The sequence below is a fragment of the Melospiza melodia genome, unplaced genomic scaffold, assembly GCF_035770615.1.
Source record: "Melospiza melodia melodia isolate bMelMel2 unplaced genomic scaffold, bMelMel2.pri scaffold_246, whole genome shotgun sequence".
NCBI lineage: Eukaryota > Metazoa > Chordata > Aves > Passeriformes > Passerellidae > Melospiza > Melospiza melodia.
Genome location: NW_026948572.1, coordinates 1 through 13,581, shown reverse-complemented (window position 1 = coordinate 13,581; position 13,581 = coordinate 1). Strand labels below are relative to the sequence as shown.

General features: G+C 61.0%; 1 protein-coding gene across 1 annotated transcript; it reads left to right on the top strand.

Annotated features, from left to right (window-relative positions):
- Nucleotides 1–51: 51 nt before the first annotated feature.
- On the top strand, nucleotides 52–13,574 carry LOC134433752 (MAP/microtubule affinity-regulating kinase 4-like; the record flags this gene model as incomplete). The annotated part of the gene is given in 16 exon segments (XM_063182464.1): nucleotides 52–251; nucleotides 1,613–1,841; nucleotides 2,930–2,983; nucleotides 3,132–3,180; nucleotides 3,943–4,008; nucleotides 4,987–5,057; nucleotides 5,607–5,663; nucleotides 7,485–7,721; nucleotides 8,789–8,908; nucleotides 11,037–11,115; nucleotides 11,118–11,135; nucleotides 11,215–11,323; nucleotides 12,111–12,142; nucleotides 12,201–12,362; nucleotides 12,957–13,213; nucleotides 13,483–13,574. Coding segments are annotated over 16 exon segments (1,832 nt in total), but the record flags the coding sequence as incomplete, so codon positions are not given.
- Nucleotides 13,575–13,581: the final 7 nt, after the last annotated feature.

The following is a 13,581-nucleotide window of genomic DNA, read 5'->3' as shown; positions in this document are numbered from 1 at the left end:
CGGTCAAAGCCCCGCCCACTCCGTCACCGCCCCGCTTCCGGTTCCGGCGCCATGGCCGCCATGGCCGCCCCGGCCCGGCCCCCCGGTAACGGCAACGGGAACGGGACCCCCCCCCCCCCCCGCCCCCGCAACCCCGGTAACGGGACCGCCCCTTCCGGTGCCCCCCGGTGCCGCCTTCCGGTGCCCCCCGGGCCGGGACCATGTCCTCGCGCTCCGCCCTGGCGGCGGGCAACGAGCGGAACGCGGACACGGTGAGAGCGTGAGGGGGGAGCGCACGGGGGTAGGCCTGACCGGGGGGGGGGGGACCGGGGAGGACCGGAGGGACCGGGAGGGGGCTCGGGGATACCGGGGGGGCACCGGGAGGGGTCTGGGGGATACCGGGGGGGGCACCGGGGGCACCGGGAGGGGTCTGGGGTCCCACTCTGAGATTTTGGGGGGGGGGGTCTCAGGGGACACCCCCCTGAGATTATTTTGGGTGGGGTCCCGGCGGTGACCCCATAATCCGGGTGGGGGTCTCGCTGGGGTAACTGGGGTGGGCGTCCCAAGGTGGCATTGTCATTTGGGGAGGGGTCTCACTGTGACATTGAACTGGGGGCTGTGATAATTTGGGGAGGGGTCTCACTGTGACATTGAACTGGGGGCTGTGATAATTTGGGGAGGGGTCTCACTGTGATATTTTGTGTGGGGATCTCCTGTGGTGTGTTCGGGGAGGGGTCTCGCTGTGATATTAGTTTGGGGAGGGGTCTCACGGCGATAGTTGGGGACTGTGATAATTTGGGGAGGGTCTCACAGTGATAATTGGGACTGTGATAATTCGGGGAGGGGTCTCACAGTGATAATTTGAGTGAGAGTCTCACAGTGACATTAATTTGGGGAGGGGTCTCACTGTGATATTTTGTGTGGGATCTCTCTGTGGTATTTTGGGAGGGGTCTCACAGTGATAATTGGGGTCAATGTCTAACCGTGATATATTAATTTGGGGAGGGGTCTCACTGGGATATGTTAATTTGGGGAGGGGTCTCACAGTGATAATTGGGGTCTCACTGGGATATGTTAATTTGGGGAGGGGTCTCGCAGTGATAATTGGGGTCTCACTGTTCTATTAATTTGGGGAGGGGTCTCGCAGTGATATGTTAATTTGGGGAGGGGTCTCGCAGTGATAATTGGGGTCTCACTGTTCTATTAATTTGGGGAGGGGTCTCGCAGTGATAATTGGGGTCTCACTGTTCTATTAATTTGGGGAGGGGTCTCGCAGTGATAATTGGGGTCAATGTCTCACTGTTCTATTAATTTGGGGAGGGGTCTCACAGTGATATGTTAATTTGGGGAGGGGTCTCGCAGTGATAATTGGGGTCTCACTGGGATATGTTAACTTGGGGAGGGGTCTCACAGTGATAATTGGGGTCTCACTGTTCTATTATTTGGGGAGGGGTCTCGCAGTGATAATTGGGGTCTCACAGTGATATGTTAATTTGGGGAGGGTCTCACAGTGATAATTGGGGTCTCACTGGGATATGTTAATTTGGGGAGGGGTCTCGCAGTGATAATTGGGGTCTCACAGTGATATGTTAATTTGGGGAGGGGTCTCACTGTTATCTCTCCCCCCGCACAGCCGGGCCCGGGGGGCAGCGCCCGCCCCGACCAAGCCCCCTCCCCCGGGGCCGCTTGGTGCGGGCGGGGGTCCGGGGCCGCCCCTCCCCCGCCGCGGGGGGCCGGAACTCGCTGGGGGGGGGTCCGAGGAGCCCCCTCCCCACGTGGGCAACTACCGCCTGCTGCGCACCATCGGCAAGGGCAACTTCGCCAAGGTCAAGCTGGCGCGGCACGTGCTCACCGGCAGAGAGGTGGGGAGGGGTCTCTGGCATTTGGGGAGGGGTCTTTGGGGGGGTTTGAGGGGGTTTTGGGCCTTGGGGAGGGGTCTCGGGGGGCATTTTGGGGCACCACGGGCGAGGGCAGCTTGGCCAGGGTCAGGCTGGCGCGGCGCGTGCTCACCGGCAGAGAGGTGGGCGGGGGTCTCTGGCATTTGGGGAGGGGGCTTGAGGTGATTTTGGGGGGTTTTGAGGGGGTTTTGGGGGATTTGAGGGGGTTTCGGGGGGTTTTGAGGGGGTTTCGGGGGTCTCGGGGGGGATTTGGGGTGGTGGGAGGGGGGGCTATGGGGCGATTTGAGGAGAGGGGAGAGGGCTCAGTGGGGATTTGAGGGGGTTTAGGGGGGATTTGGGGGATTTGAGGGGGTTTCGGGGGTCTCGGGGGGATTTGGGGTGGTGGGAGGGGGGCTATGGGGCGATTTGAGGAGAGGGGAGAGGGCTCAGTGGGGATTTGAGGGGGTTTAGGGGGGATTTGGATTGGGGAGGGGGCTTGAGGTGATTTTGGGGGATTTGAGGGGTTTTGAGGGGGTTTTGGGGGATTTGAGGGGGTTTCGGGGGTTTTGAGGGGGTTTCGGGGTCTCGGGGGGGATTTGGGTGGTGGGAGGGGGCTCAGTGGGGATTTGAGGGGGTTTTGGGGGGATTTGAGGGGGTTTTGCGGGGGCTTAGAGGGGATTTGGGGTGGTGGGAGGGGGCTCAGGCATTTGGGGAGGGGGTTATGAGGTGATTGAGGGCTGTGGAGGGGGCTCAGGTTTTGGGGAGGGGGCTCGGGCAGGATTTGGGGTGATTTGAGGGGGTTCAGGGGGGATTTGGGGTTTGGGGAGGGGGCTCAGGCATTTGGGAGGGGTTATGAGGTGATTGAGGACTGTGGGAGGGGGCTCAGGGGGGATTTGGGGGTCCCAGGAGGGTCTCAGGTGAATTTGGGGAGGGGTCTCAGCTGAATTTGGGGACAATATGAGGTGAATTTGGGGAGGAGTCTCAGCTGAATTTGGGGAGGGGTCTCGGGGGATCCCAGGAGAATTTGGGGAGGGGTCTCCGGGGTCCCCTCAGCGCCCCCTCCCCAATTTCAGGTCGCCATCAAAATCATCGACAAGACCCAGCTGAACCCCACCAGCCTGCAGAAGGTGGGGAGGGTCCTGGGGGCTTTGGGGAGGGGTCTCCTCGTTTGGGGAGGGGTCTCCTCGTTTGGGGAGGGGTCTCCTCAGTTGGGGAGGGGTCTCCTCGTTTGGGGAGGGTCTCCAGCCCCCCCTGACCCTTTTCCCCCCTCCTCAGCTTTTTCGGAAGTTCTGGATCATGAAGGGGCTGAACCACCCCAATATCGGTGAGAGAAATGGGGAGGGGTCCCTAAAATTGGGGAGGGGTCCTGGAATTGGGGAGGGGTCCCCAAAATGGGGTCCTGGAAATGGGGAGGGGTCCCTGGAATTTGGGGAGGGGTCCCAAATGGGGAGGGGGTCCTGGAAATGGGGTTGGGATCGTGAAGGGGCTGAACCACCCCAATATCGGTGAGAGAAATGGGGAGGGGTCCCTAAAATTGGGGAGGGGTCCTGGAATTGGGGAGGGGTCCCAAAATGGGGTCCTGGAATGGGGAGGGGTCCCTGGAATTTGGGGAGGGGTCCCAAAATGGGGAGGGGTCCCTGGATTTTGGGGAGGGGTCCTGGAAATGGGGTTGGGATCGTGAAGGGGCTGAACCACCCCAATATCGGTGAGAGAAATGGGGAGGGGTCCCTGAAATGGGGTCCTGGAATTGGGGAGGGGTCCCCGAAATGGGGTCCTGGAATGGGGAGGGGTCCTCAAATTGGGGAGGGGTCCCCGAAATGGGGTCCTGGGGGTGGGGAGGGATCCCAAAATGGGGAGGGGTCCTGGGATGGGGGGGTCCCAAAAATGGGGAGGAGTCATGGAAATTGGGGAGGGGTCCCAGAATTGGGCAGGGGTCTCTGTAATTTGGGGAAGGGTCCCAGAATTTGGGAGGGGTCCCAGGGGTGGGCAGGGGTCTCTGTAATTTGGGGAGGGGTCCCCAGAATTTGGGGAGGGGTCCCTGACGCCCCCTGTGTCCCCCCCCCCCCCACCCCCCCCCCCGTTGCAGTGAAGCTCTTTGAGGTGATCGAGACGGAGAAGACGCTGTACCTGGTCATGGAGTACGCCAGCGCAGGTGAGTGCACACCTGGGGACACACCTGGGGACACACCTGGGGACACCTGGGGACACCTGGGGACACCAAGACTGACACCTTGGGGACACCTGAGACACCTGAGACACACCTGGGGACACCTGGGACACCTGAGACACACCTGGGGACACCAAGACTGACACCTTGGGGACACCTGAGACACCTGAGACACACCTGGGGACACCTGGGGACAACCTGAGACACACCTGGGGACACCTGGGGACACCAAGACTGACACCTGGGGGGACATTGGGGACACCTGGGGACACCTGAGACACACCTGGGGACACCTGGGGACAGCCTGAGACACACCTGGGGACACCAAGACTGACACCTGGGGGACACCTGAGACACACCTGGGGACACCAAGACTGACACCTGGGGGGACATTGGGGACACCTGGTGGGGCTTTGGGGACACCTGGGACACCAAGATCCCTCTGTGTGTGTCCCCCCAGGTGAGGTGTTCGATTACCTGCTGTGGATTTGGGGGGATTTTTGGGAGGATATTTTGGGATGATATTTGGGGATATTTTGGGAGTTTTTGAGGGATATTTGGGATGATATTTTGGGGATATTTTGGGAGTTTTTGAGGGATATTTGGGATGATATTTTGGGATATTTTGGGAGTTTTTGAGGCATATTTGGGATGATATTTTGCGGATGTTTTTGGGTATTTTTGGGGATATTTTGGGGTGTCCTCACCCAGGTGTGTCCCCCCCCAGGTGAGGTGTTCGATTACCTGGTGTGGATTTGGGGGGATTTTGGTGAGGATATTTTGGGATGATATTTTGGATTATATTTTGGGGATATTTTGGGAGTTTTTGAGGGATATTTGGGATTATATTTTGGGGATATTTTGGGAGTTTTTGAGGGATATTTGGGATGATATTTTGCGGATGTTTTTGGGTATTTTTGGGGATATTTTGGGGTGTCCTCACCCAGGTGTGTCCCCCCCCAGGTGAGGTGTTCGATTACCTGGTGTCCCACGGGAGGATGAAGGAGAAGGAGGCGCGGGCCAAGTTCAGACAGGTGGGGACATTTTGGGGGTTCGGGGACATTTTGGGGGGTTCGGGGACATTTTGGGGGGTTTGGGGACATCCCGGGGGGCTTGGGGACATCAGGGATGGGTTGGGGACATCCTGAGGGGTTTGGGGACATTCTGGAGAGATTTGGGGACATCAGGGATGGGTTGGGGACATCTCTGAGGGGTTGAGGACATCTGTGAGGGCTTGGGGACATCAGGGATGGGTTGGGGACACTCTGGAGAGTTTTGGGGACATCTGTGAGGGGTTGGGGACATCAGGGATGGGTTGGGGACATCAGGGAGGTTTGGGGACATTTTGGAGAGATTTGGGGACATCAGGGATGGCTTGGGGACATCTGTGAGGCTTGGGACATCAAGGATGGGTTGGGACATTCTGGAGAGTTTTGGGGACATCTGTGAGGGGTTGGGGACATCAGGGATGGGTTGGGGACGTCACGGGGGGGCTTGGGGACATCAAGGATGGCTTGGGGACATGAAGGACGGGTTGGGGCCACTGTGGGGACCCGCGGTGACAGTGCCACCCGTGTCCCCAGATCGTCTCGGCCGTGCACTACTGCCACCAGAAGAACATCGTGCACAGGGACCTCAAGGTGGGACACGGGGCCGGGGACACGGGGGTGGCACCACGTGTCCCTGTCCTGGTGTCACCGTCCCCGCGTCCGTCCTGGTGTTCCAGTGTCCGTCCTGGTGGCATTGTCCCATCCCGATGTCCCCGTGGTCCCTGTCCTGGTGTCCTTGTCCCTGTGTCCATCCCGGTGTCCTGGTGTCCCTGTGCTGCTGTCCCCATGTCCCTGATGATGTCCCCACTGATGTCCCCAAATGTCCCCAGGCCGAGAACCTGCTGCTGGACGCCAACACCAAGATCCCATCCCAGTGTCCCCATCCCAGTGTCCCTGTCCCCGTCCCAATGTCCCCATGTCCCTGATGATGTCCCCAAATGTCCCCAGGCCGAGAACCTGCTGCTGGGCACCAAAGCCAACATCAAGATCCCATCCCAGTGTCCCCATCCCAGTGTCCCTGTCCCTCTGGCGGTGTCCCTGTCCCAATGTCATTGTCCCCACTGATGTCCCCAATGTCCCCACTGATGTCCCCAAATGTCCCCAGGCCCAGAACCTGCTGCTGGACGCCAACACCAAGATCCCATCCAGTGTCCCTGTCCCCGTCCCAATGTCATTGTCCCCAAATGTCCCCAGGCCGAGAACCTGCTGCTGGACGCCGACGCCAACATCAAGATCCCATCCCAGTGTCCCCATCCCAGTGTCCCTGTCCCGATGTCATTGTCCCCACTGATGTCCCCATGTCCCTGATGATGTCCCCAATGTCCCCAGGCCCAGAACCTGCTGCTGGACACCAACACCGAGATCCATCCCAGTGTCCCCATCCCAGTGTCCCTGTCCCCGTCCCAATGTCCCATGTCCCTCATGATGTCCCCAAATGTCCCCAGGCCAGAACCTGCTGCTGGACACCAACACCAGATCCCATCCCAGTGTCCCTGTCCCGATGTCATTGTCCCCACTGATGTCCCCATGTCCCTGATGATGTCCCCAATGTCCCTGATGATGTCCCCAGTGTCCCCAGGCCCAGAACCTGGTGCTGGCACCAACACCAAGATCCCATCCCAGTGTCCCCATCTCAGTGTCCCTGTCCCTCTGGCAGTGTCCCATCCCAATGTCCCATGTCCCTCATGATGTCCCCAATGTCCCCAAATGTCCCCAGGCCGAGAACCTGCTGCTGGACGCCGACACCAACATCAAGATCCCATCCCAGTGTCCCCATCCCAGTGTCCCTGTCCCTCTGGCGGTGTCCCTGTCCCAATGTCATTGTCCCCACTGATGTCCCCATGTCCCTGATGATGTCCCCAACGTCCCCAGGCCCAGAACCTGCTGCTGGACTCCGACGCCAACATCAAGATCCCATCCCAGTGTCCCCATCCCAGTGTCCCCATCCCAGTGTCCCTGTCCCTCTGGCGGTGTCCCTGTCCCAATGTCATTGTCCCCACTGATGTCCCCAATGTCCCCACTGATGTCCCCAAATGTCCCCAGGCCCAGAACCTGCTGCTGGACACCAACACCAAGATCCCATCCCAGTGTCCCCATCCAGTGTCCCTGTCCCCGTCCCAATGTCCCCATGTCCCTGATGATGTCCCCAAATGTCCCCAGGCCCAGAACCTGCTGCTGGACACCAACACCAAGATCCCATCCAGTGTCCCCATCCCAGTGTCCCTGTCCCCATCCCGATGTCCCTGTCCCAATGTCATTGTCCCCACTGATGTCCCCAAACGTCCCCAGGCCGAGAACCTGCTGCTGGACACCAACGCCAACACCAAGATCCCATCCCAGTGTCCCATCCCAGTGTCCCTGTCCCCATCTCAATGTCCCCATGTCCCCACTGATGTCCCCAAATGTCCCCAGGCCGAGAACCTGCTGCTGGACGCCGACGCCAACATCAAGATCGCCGATTTCGGCTTCAGCAACGAGTTCTCGCGCGGCTCCAAGCTGGACACGTTCTGCGGCTCGCCGCCCTACGCCGCCCCCGAGCTCTTCCAGGGCAAGAAGTACGACGGGCCCGAGGTGGACATCTGGAGCCTGGGGGTCATCCTCTACACGCTGGTCAGCGGCTCGCTGCCCTTCGACGGGCACAACCTCAAGGTGACCGCTGGGAACTCGTGGTCACCTCCTGGTCATTGCTGGGTCGTTGCGTGGTCATTGTTGGGTCATTGCTGGGTCATTGTTGGTCATTGTTGGGTCATTGTTCGGTCATTGCGTGGTCATTGCGTGGTCATTGTTGGGTCATTGCGTGGTCATTGTGTGGTCATTGTTTGGTCATTGCGTGGTCATTGTTGGGTCATTGTTTGGTCATTGTTCGGTCATTGCGTGGTCATTGCGTGGTCATTGTTGGGTCATTGCGTGGTCATTGTGTGGTCATTGTGTGGTCATTGTTGGGTCGTTGCGTGGTCATTGTTGGGTCATTGCGTGGTCATTGCGTGGTCTTTGTGAGGTCATTGTGTGGTCATTGTGTGGTCATTGTGTGGTCATTGTTGGGTCGTTGCGTGGTCATTGTTGGGTCATTGCGTGGTCATTGCGTGGTCTTTGTGAGGTCATTGTGTGGTCATGCGTGGTCATTGCGTGGTCATCTGGAGCCTGGGGGTCATCCTCTACACGCTGGTCAGCGGCTCGCTGCCCTTCGACGGACACAACCTCAAGGTGACCGCTGGGAACTCGTGGTCACCTCCTGGTCACTGTTTGGTCACTTGCTGTCACCTCCTGGTGCTTGTGGTCACCTCCTGGTCACTCGGTCTTGATACTCCTTGGTCACCTGCTGTGACCCCAAGGGGCTGTGGCTGGAGCTTGGGGTCATCTGGTCAGTGTGGTGATCGTCACCTGTGGTCACCTTCTGGTCACTGTGCCCGTGGTCACCTCCTGGTCACTGCACGGTCACTGACCCGGAGTGACCTCAGCTGACCCGGCTGACCCCGGGTTCCCTGAGTGACCCCGACTGACCCCGAGTGACCCCAGCTGACCCCAGTGACCCCAGATGACCCCAACTGACCCCGACCGACCGCAACTGACCCCGGTGACCCTGACTGACCCCAGGCGTCCCCTGTGTCCCTGACTGACCCCAACCGACCAGCGACTGACCCCGGGTGACCCCAGATGACCCTGACTCACCCCGGTGACCCCGTGTGACCCCGGGTGACCCCCGTGTGACCCCCCAGGAGCTGCGGGAGCGCGTGCTGCGGGGCAAGTACCGCGTGCCCTTCTACATGTCCACGGACTGCGAGAACATCCTGCGGCGCTTCCTGGTGCTCAACCCCGCCAAGCGCTGCACCCTCGAGGTATTGGGGGGCTCGGGGGGTCCCCAGAGGGGTCTTGGGGGGATTTGAGGGGGATTTGGGGGATTTTGGGGTTATTTTGTGGTGATTTTGGGGGGATTTGGGGCTGCGGGAGCATCTGCGGCGCTTCCTGGTGCTCAACCCCGCCAAGCGCTGCACCCTCGAGGTACCGGGGGGCTCGGGGGGTCCCCAGAGGGGTCTGGGGGGATTTGGGGTGATTTGGGGGGATTTGGGCAGTTTGAGGGGTTTTGGGGTGATTTTGGGGTGATTTTGGGGGGATTTGGGGCAGTTTGAGGGGGTTTTGGGGTGATTTTGGGGTTGATTTTGGGGGGATTTGGGGCAGTTTGAGGGGGTTTTGGGTGATTTTGTGGTGATTTTGGGGGATTTGGGGCTGCGGGAGCATCCTGCGGCGCTTCCTGGTGCTCAGCCCCGCCAAGCGCTGCACCCTCGAGGTACCGGGGGGTCCCCACGAGGGGTCTGGGGCAGTTTGAGGGGATCAGAGGAGGTTTTGGGCAGTTTGAGGGGAGCAGAGGGGGTTTTGGGGCAGTTTGGGGGGATCAGAGGAGGTTTTGGGCAGTTTGAGGGGATCAGAGGAGGTTTTGGGGCAGTTTGAGGGGATCAGAGGGGGTTTTTGGGGCAGTTTGAGGGGATCAGAGGGGGTTTTGGGGCAGTTTGAGGAGTTTTGGGGCAGTTTGAGGGATTTGGGGCAGTTTTGGGGCAGTTTGAGGGATTTGGGGCAGTTTTGGCGCAGTTTGAGGGATTTGGGGCAGTTTGAGGGATTTGGGGCAGTTTTGGGGCAGTTTTGGGGCAGTTTGAGGGATTTGGGGCAGTTTTGGGGCAGTTTTGGGGCAGTTTGAGAGATTTGGGGCAGTTTTGGGGCAGTTTTGGGCAGTTTTGGGAGTTCTGGCGGGGAGTGGGGGCTCCTGGCAGGGATTTGAGGGGGTTTTGGGGCGGTTTGGGGCAGTTTTGAGGGGTTTTGTCCCTGTCCCCTGTGGTGGCGCCTGGGTCCCCCAATGTCCCCCCAATGTCCCCCCAATGTCCCCCCAATGTCCCCAATGTCCCCAATCCCCTCAATGTCCCCAATGTCCCCCATTGTCCCCAATGTCCCCCCAATGTCCCCCCAATGTCCCCCCAATGTCCCCAATCCCCTCAATGTCCCCAATGTCCCCCATTGTCCCCAGTGTCCCCCAATGTCCCCCAGTGTCCCCAGTGTCCCCAATGTCCCCCAATGTCCCAATCCCCCCAGTGTCCCCAATGTCCCCAGTGTCCCCCATTGTCCCCCATGTCCCCAATGTCCCCAATGTCCCCAGTGTCCCTGATGCCCATAATGTCCCCAGTGTCCTCCAATGTTAGCAATGTCCCCAGTGTCCCAATGTCCCCCCAGTGTCCCCAATGCCCCCAATGTCCCCCATTGTCCCCAGTGTTCCCAATCCCCCCAGTGTCCCCCCAGTGTCCCCAGTGTTCCCAATGTCCCCAATGTCCCCAGTGTCCCCAATCCCCCCAATGTCCCCAGTGTCCCCAATGCCCCCCAATCCCCCCAATGCCCCCAATGTCCCCAATCCCCCCAGTGTCCCCAATGTCCCCCAATGTCCCCAATCCCCCCAGTGTTCCCAATGTCCCCGGTGTCCCCCATTGTCCCCCAATGTCCCCAATGTCCCTGATGCCCACAATGTCCCCAGTGTCCTCCAATGTCAGCAATGTCCCCAATGTCCCCCCAGTGTCCCCAATGCCCCCATCGTCCCCATTGTCCCCAGTGTCCCCAATGTCCCCAGTGTCCCCCCAGTGTTCCCAATGTCCCAGTGTCCCCCATTGTCCCCCATGTCCCCAATCCCCCCAATGCCCCCAATGTCCCCAATCCCCCCAGTGTCCCCAATGTCCCCAATGTCCCCCATTGTCCCCAATGTCCCCCATTGTCCCCAGTGTTCCCAATGTCCCCAGTGTCCCCATTGTCCCCCATTGTCCCCATGTCCCAATGCCCCCAATGTCCCCCAATGTCCCCAGTGTCCCCAATGCCCCCCAATCCCCCCAATGCCCCCAATGTCCCCAATCCCCCCAGTGTCCCCAATCCCCCCAGTGTCCCAATGTCCCCAATGCCTCCAATGTCCCCAATGTCCCCAATGTCCCCAAACAGCAAATCATGAAGGACAAGTGGATCAACATCGGCTACGAGGGCGACGAGCTGACGCCCTACACGGAGCCCCAGGAGGACTTTGGGACACCAAACGCATCGGTGAGGGGACACCGGGGGGCAGGGGTGGCACCCGGGGGACATTGCCCCGGGGACGTCGGTGACGCCGCTGTCCCCGCAGAGGTGATGGTGGGCATGGGCTACACGCGGGAGGAGATCAAGGAGGCGCTGAGCACCCACAAGTACAACGAGGTGACGGCCACGTACCTGCTGCTGGGCGGCGCGGAGAGGTGGGTGACACTGGGGGGACATTGGGGGCATTGGGGACACTGGGGTGACATTGGGGACACGGCACGTACCTGCTGCTGGGGCGGCGCGGAGAGGTGGGTGACACTGGGGGACATTGGGACACTGGGGTGACATTGGGGACACGGCACGTACCTGCTGCTGGGGCGGCGCGGAGAGGTGGGTGACACTGGGGACACTGGGGGGGACCACTGGGGACACTGGGGGATTGGGGGCATTGGGGGGATTGGGGACATTGGGGACCTTGGGGCATTGGGGGGACATTGGGGGCATTGGGGACCTTGGGACACCGGGGTGACATTGGGGACATGGGGGACATTGCGGGGATTGGGGATACTGGGGACACTGGGGAGACATTGGGGACACTGGGGGGACACTGGGGCACTGGGGACATTGGGGTGACATTGGGGACATTGGGGCATTGGGGACACTGGGGGCATTGGGGACACTGGGGACATTGGGGACATTGGGGACACAGCCACGTACCTGCTGCTGGGGCGGCACGGAGAGGTGGGTGACACTGGGGGACATTGGGGGCATTGGGGACACTGGGGACACTGGGGTGACATTGGGGACATTGGGGGGATTGGGGACATTGGGGGGATTGGGGACATTGGGGACACTGGGGACATTGGGGACATTGGGGACACCGGGGGATTGGGGACACTGGGGGACATTGGGGGCATTGGGGACATTGAGGGGACATTGGGAACATTGAGGACATTGGGGGCATTGGGGACATTGGTGACACTATGGCCCCCTTGGTGACAGCCCGAGGGTGGCCCTCGCTGTCCCTGTCCCTGGTGGGTGACAATGGCCCTGGTGGCCCTATCGGTGACACTGTGTCCCCGTCGGTGGCAGCCCGAGGGTGGCCCCTCGCTGTCCCTGTCCCTGTCGCGGCCCGGGGCTCGGCCGAGGCTCCCAACGGTGCCACCAAGTCGGGGACGTCGTCGGGGACATCGCACGGCGGCAAGGGACAGCGCGGGGGCGGCCACCACCGGCAGCGGCGGCACAGCGACTTCTGTGAGTGACACCAACGGGGGACACCGACGGGGACACTGGGGGGGTTGGGGACAATGGGGGGGATTGGGGACATTGGGGGGCATCGGGGGGATTGGGGACATTAATGGGGACACTGGGGGGGATTGGGACATTGGGGACAATGGGGGGGAGTGGGGACATTAATGGGGACATTGGGGGCATCGGGGGATTGGGGACAATGGGGGACATTGGGGGCATTGGGGACATCAGGGGGGTTGGGGACATTAATGGGGACACTGGGGGGGATTGGGGACATTGGGGACAATGGGGGGCATTGGGGTGATTGGGGACACTGGGGGACATTAATGGGGACATTGGGGGGGATTGGGGACATTAATGGGGACATTGGGGACATTGGGGGGATAGGGGGACTGGGGACATTTGGGGACATCTGGGACATTGGGGGGACATTGGGGACTTTGGGGGCATCGGGACATTTGGGGACATTTTGGGACACTTGGGGGCATTGGGGACATTTTGGGGATATTTTTGGACATTTTGTGATATTTGGGGACATTGGGGGGGGGGGGTCCTGAGGGGTCGTGACCCCTCCGTGACCCCTCTTTGACCCCGCAGGTGGCCCCGCCCCTCGGCCGCCCCTCCCCCCCGCCGCAGCCCCCCCTCGGCCGCCCCTCCCCCCTCCTCGGAGCTGGGCGTGGCCGGGGGCGTGGCCGGGGGCGTGGCCCCCGCCCCCCAGGAGGGGCTCCGGAGGGGGGGGGAGGGGCGGTGGGGGAGGGGCCGGGCCGCCCCTCCCCCCTCCCTGCAGCCCATTGGTCAGCAGCGCCCACAACCCCAACAAGGCCGAGATCCCCGAGAGGCACCTGGACGGACAGGTGGGCACACCTGGGCACACACCTGGGGGGTTACACACCTGGGCACACACCTGGGGCACCTGTGATACACCTGGGCAGACACCTGGGCACACCTAGAGAGGGTGGGAATACCTGGGGATACCTGGGAACACACCTGGGCACACCTGGGGGCACCTGGAAGGGCTGGGGATACCTGGGCACACATCTGGGGGGTACCTGGGGGGGCACCTGGGCACACCTGTGGCCGCAGGTGAGCTCAGGTGAGCTGAGGTGCCCCCCGTGCCCCCCAGCCCCACGTGCCCCCCAGCGTGATGGGCCGCAGGAACACCTACGTGTGCTCGGGCGGGGAGCGGCACCTGCTGCTGCCCAACGGCAAGGACAGGTGAGGA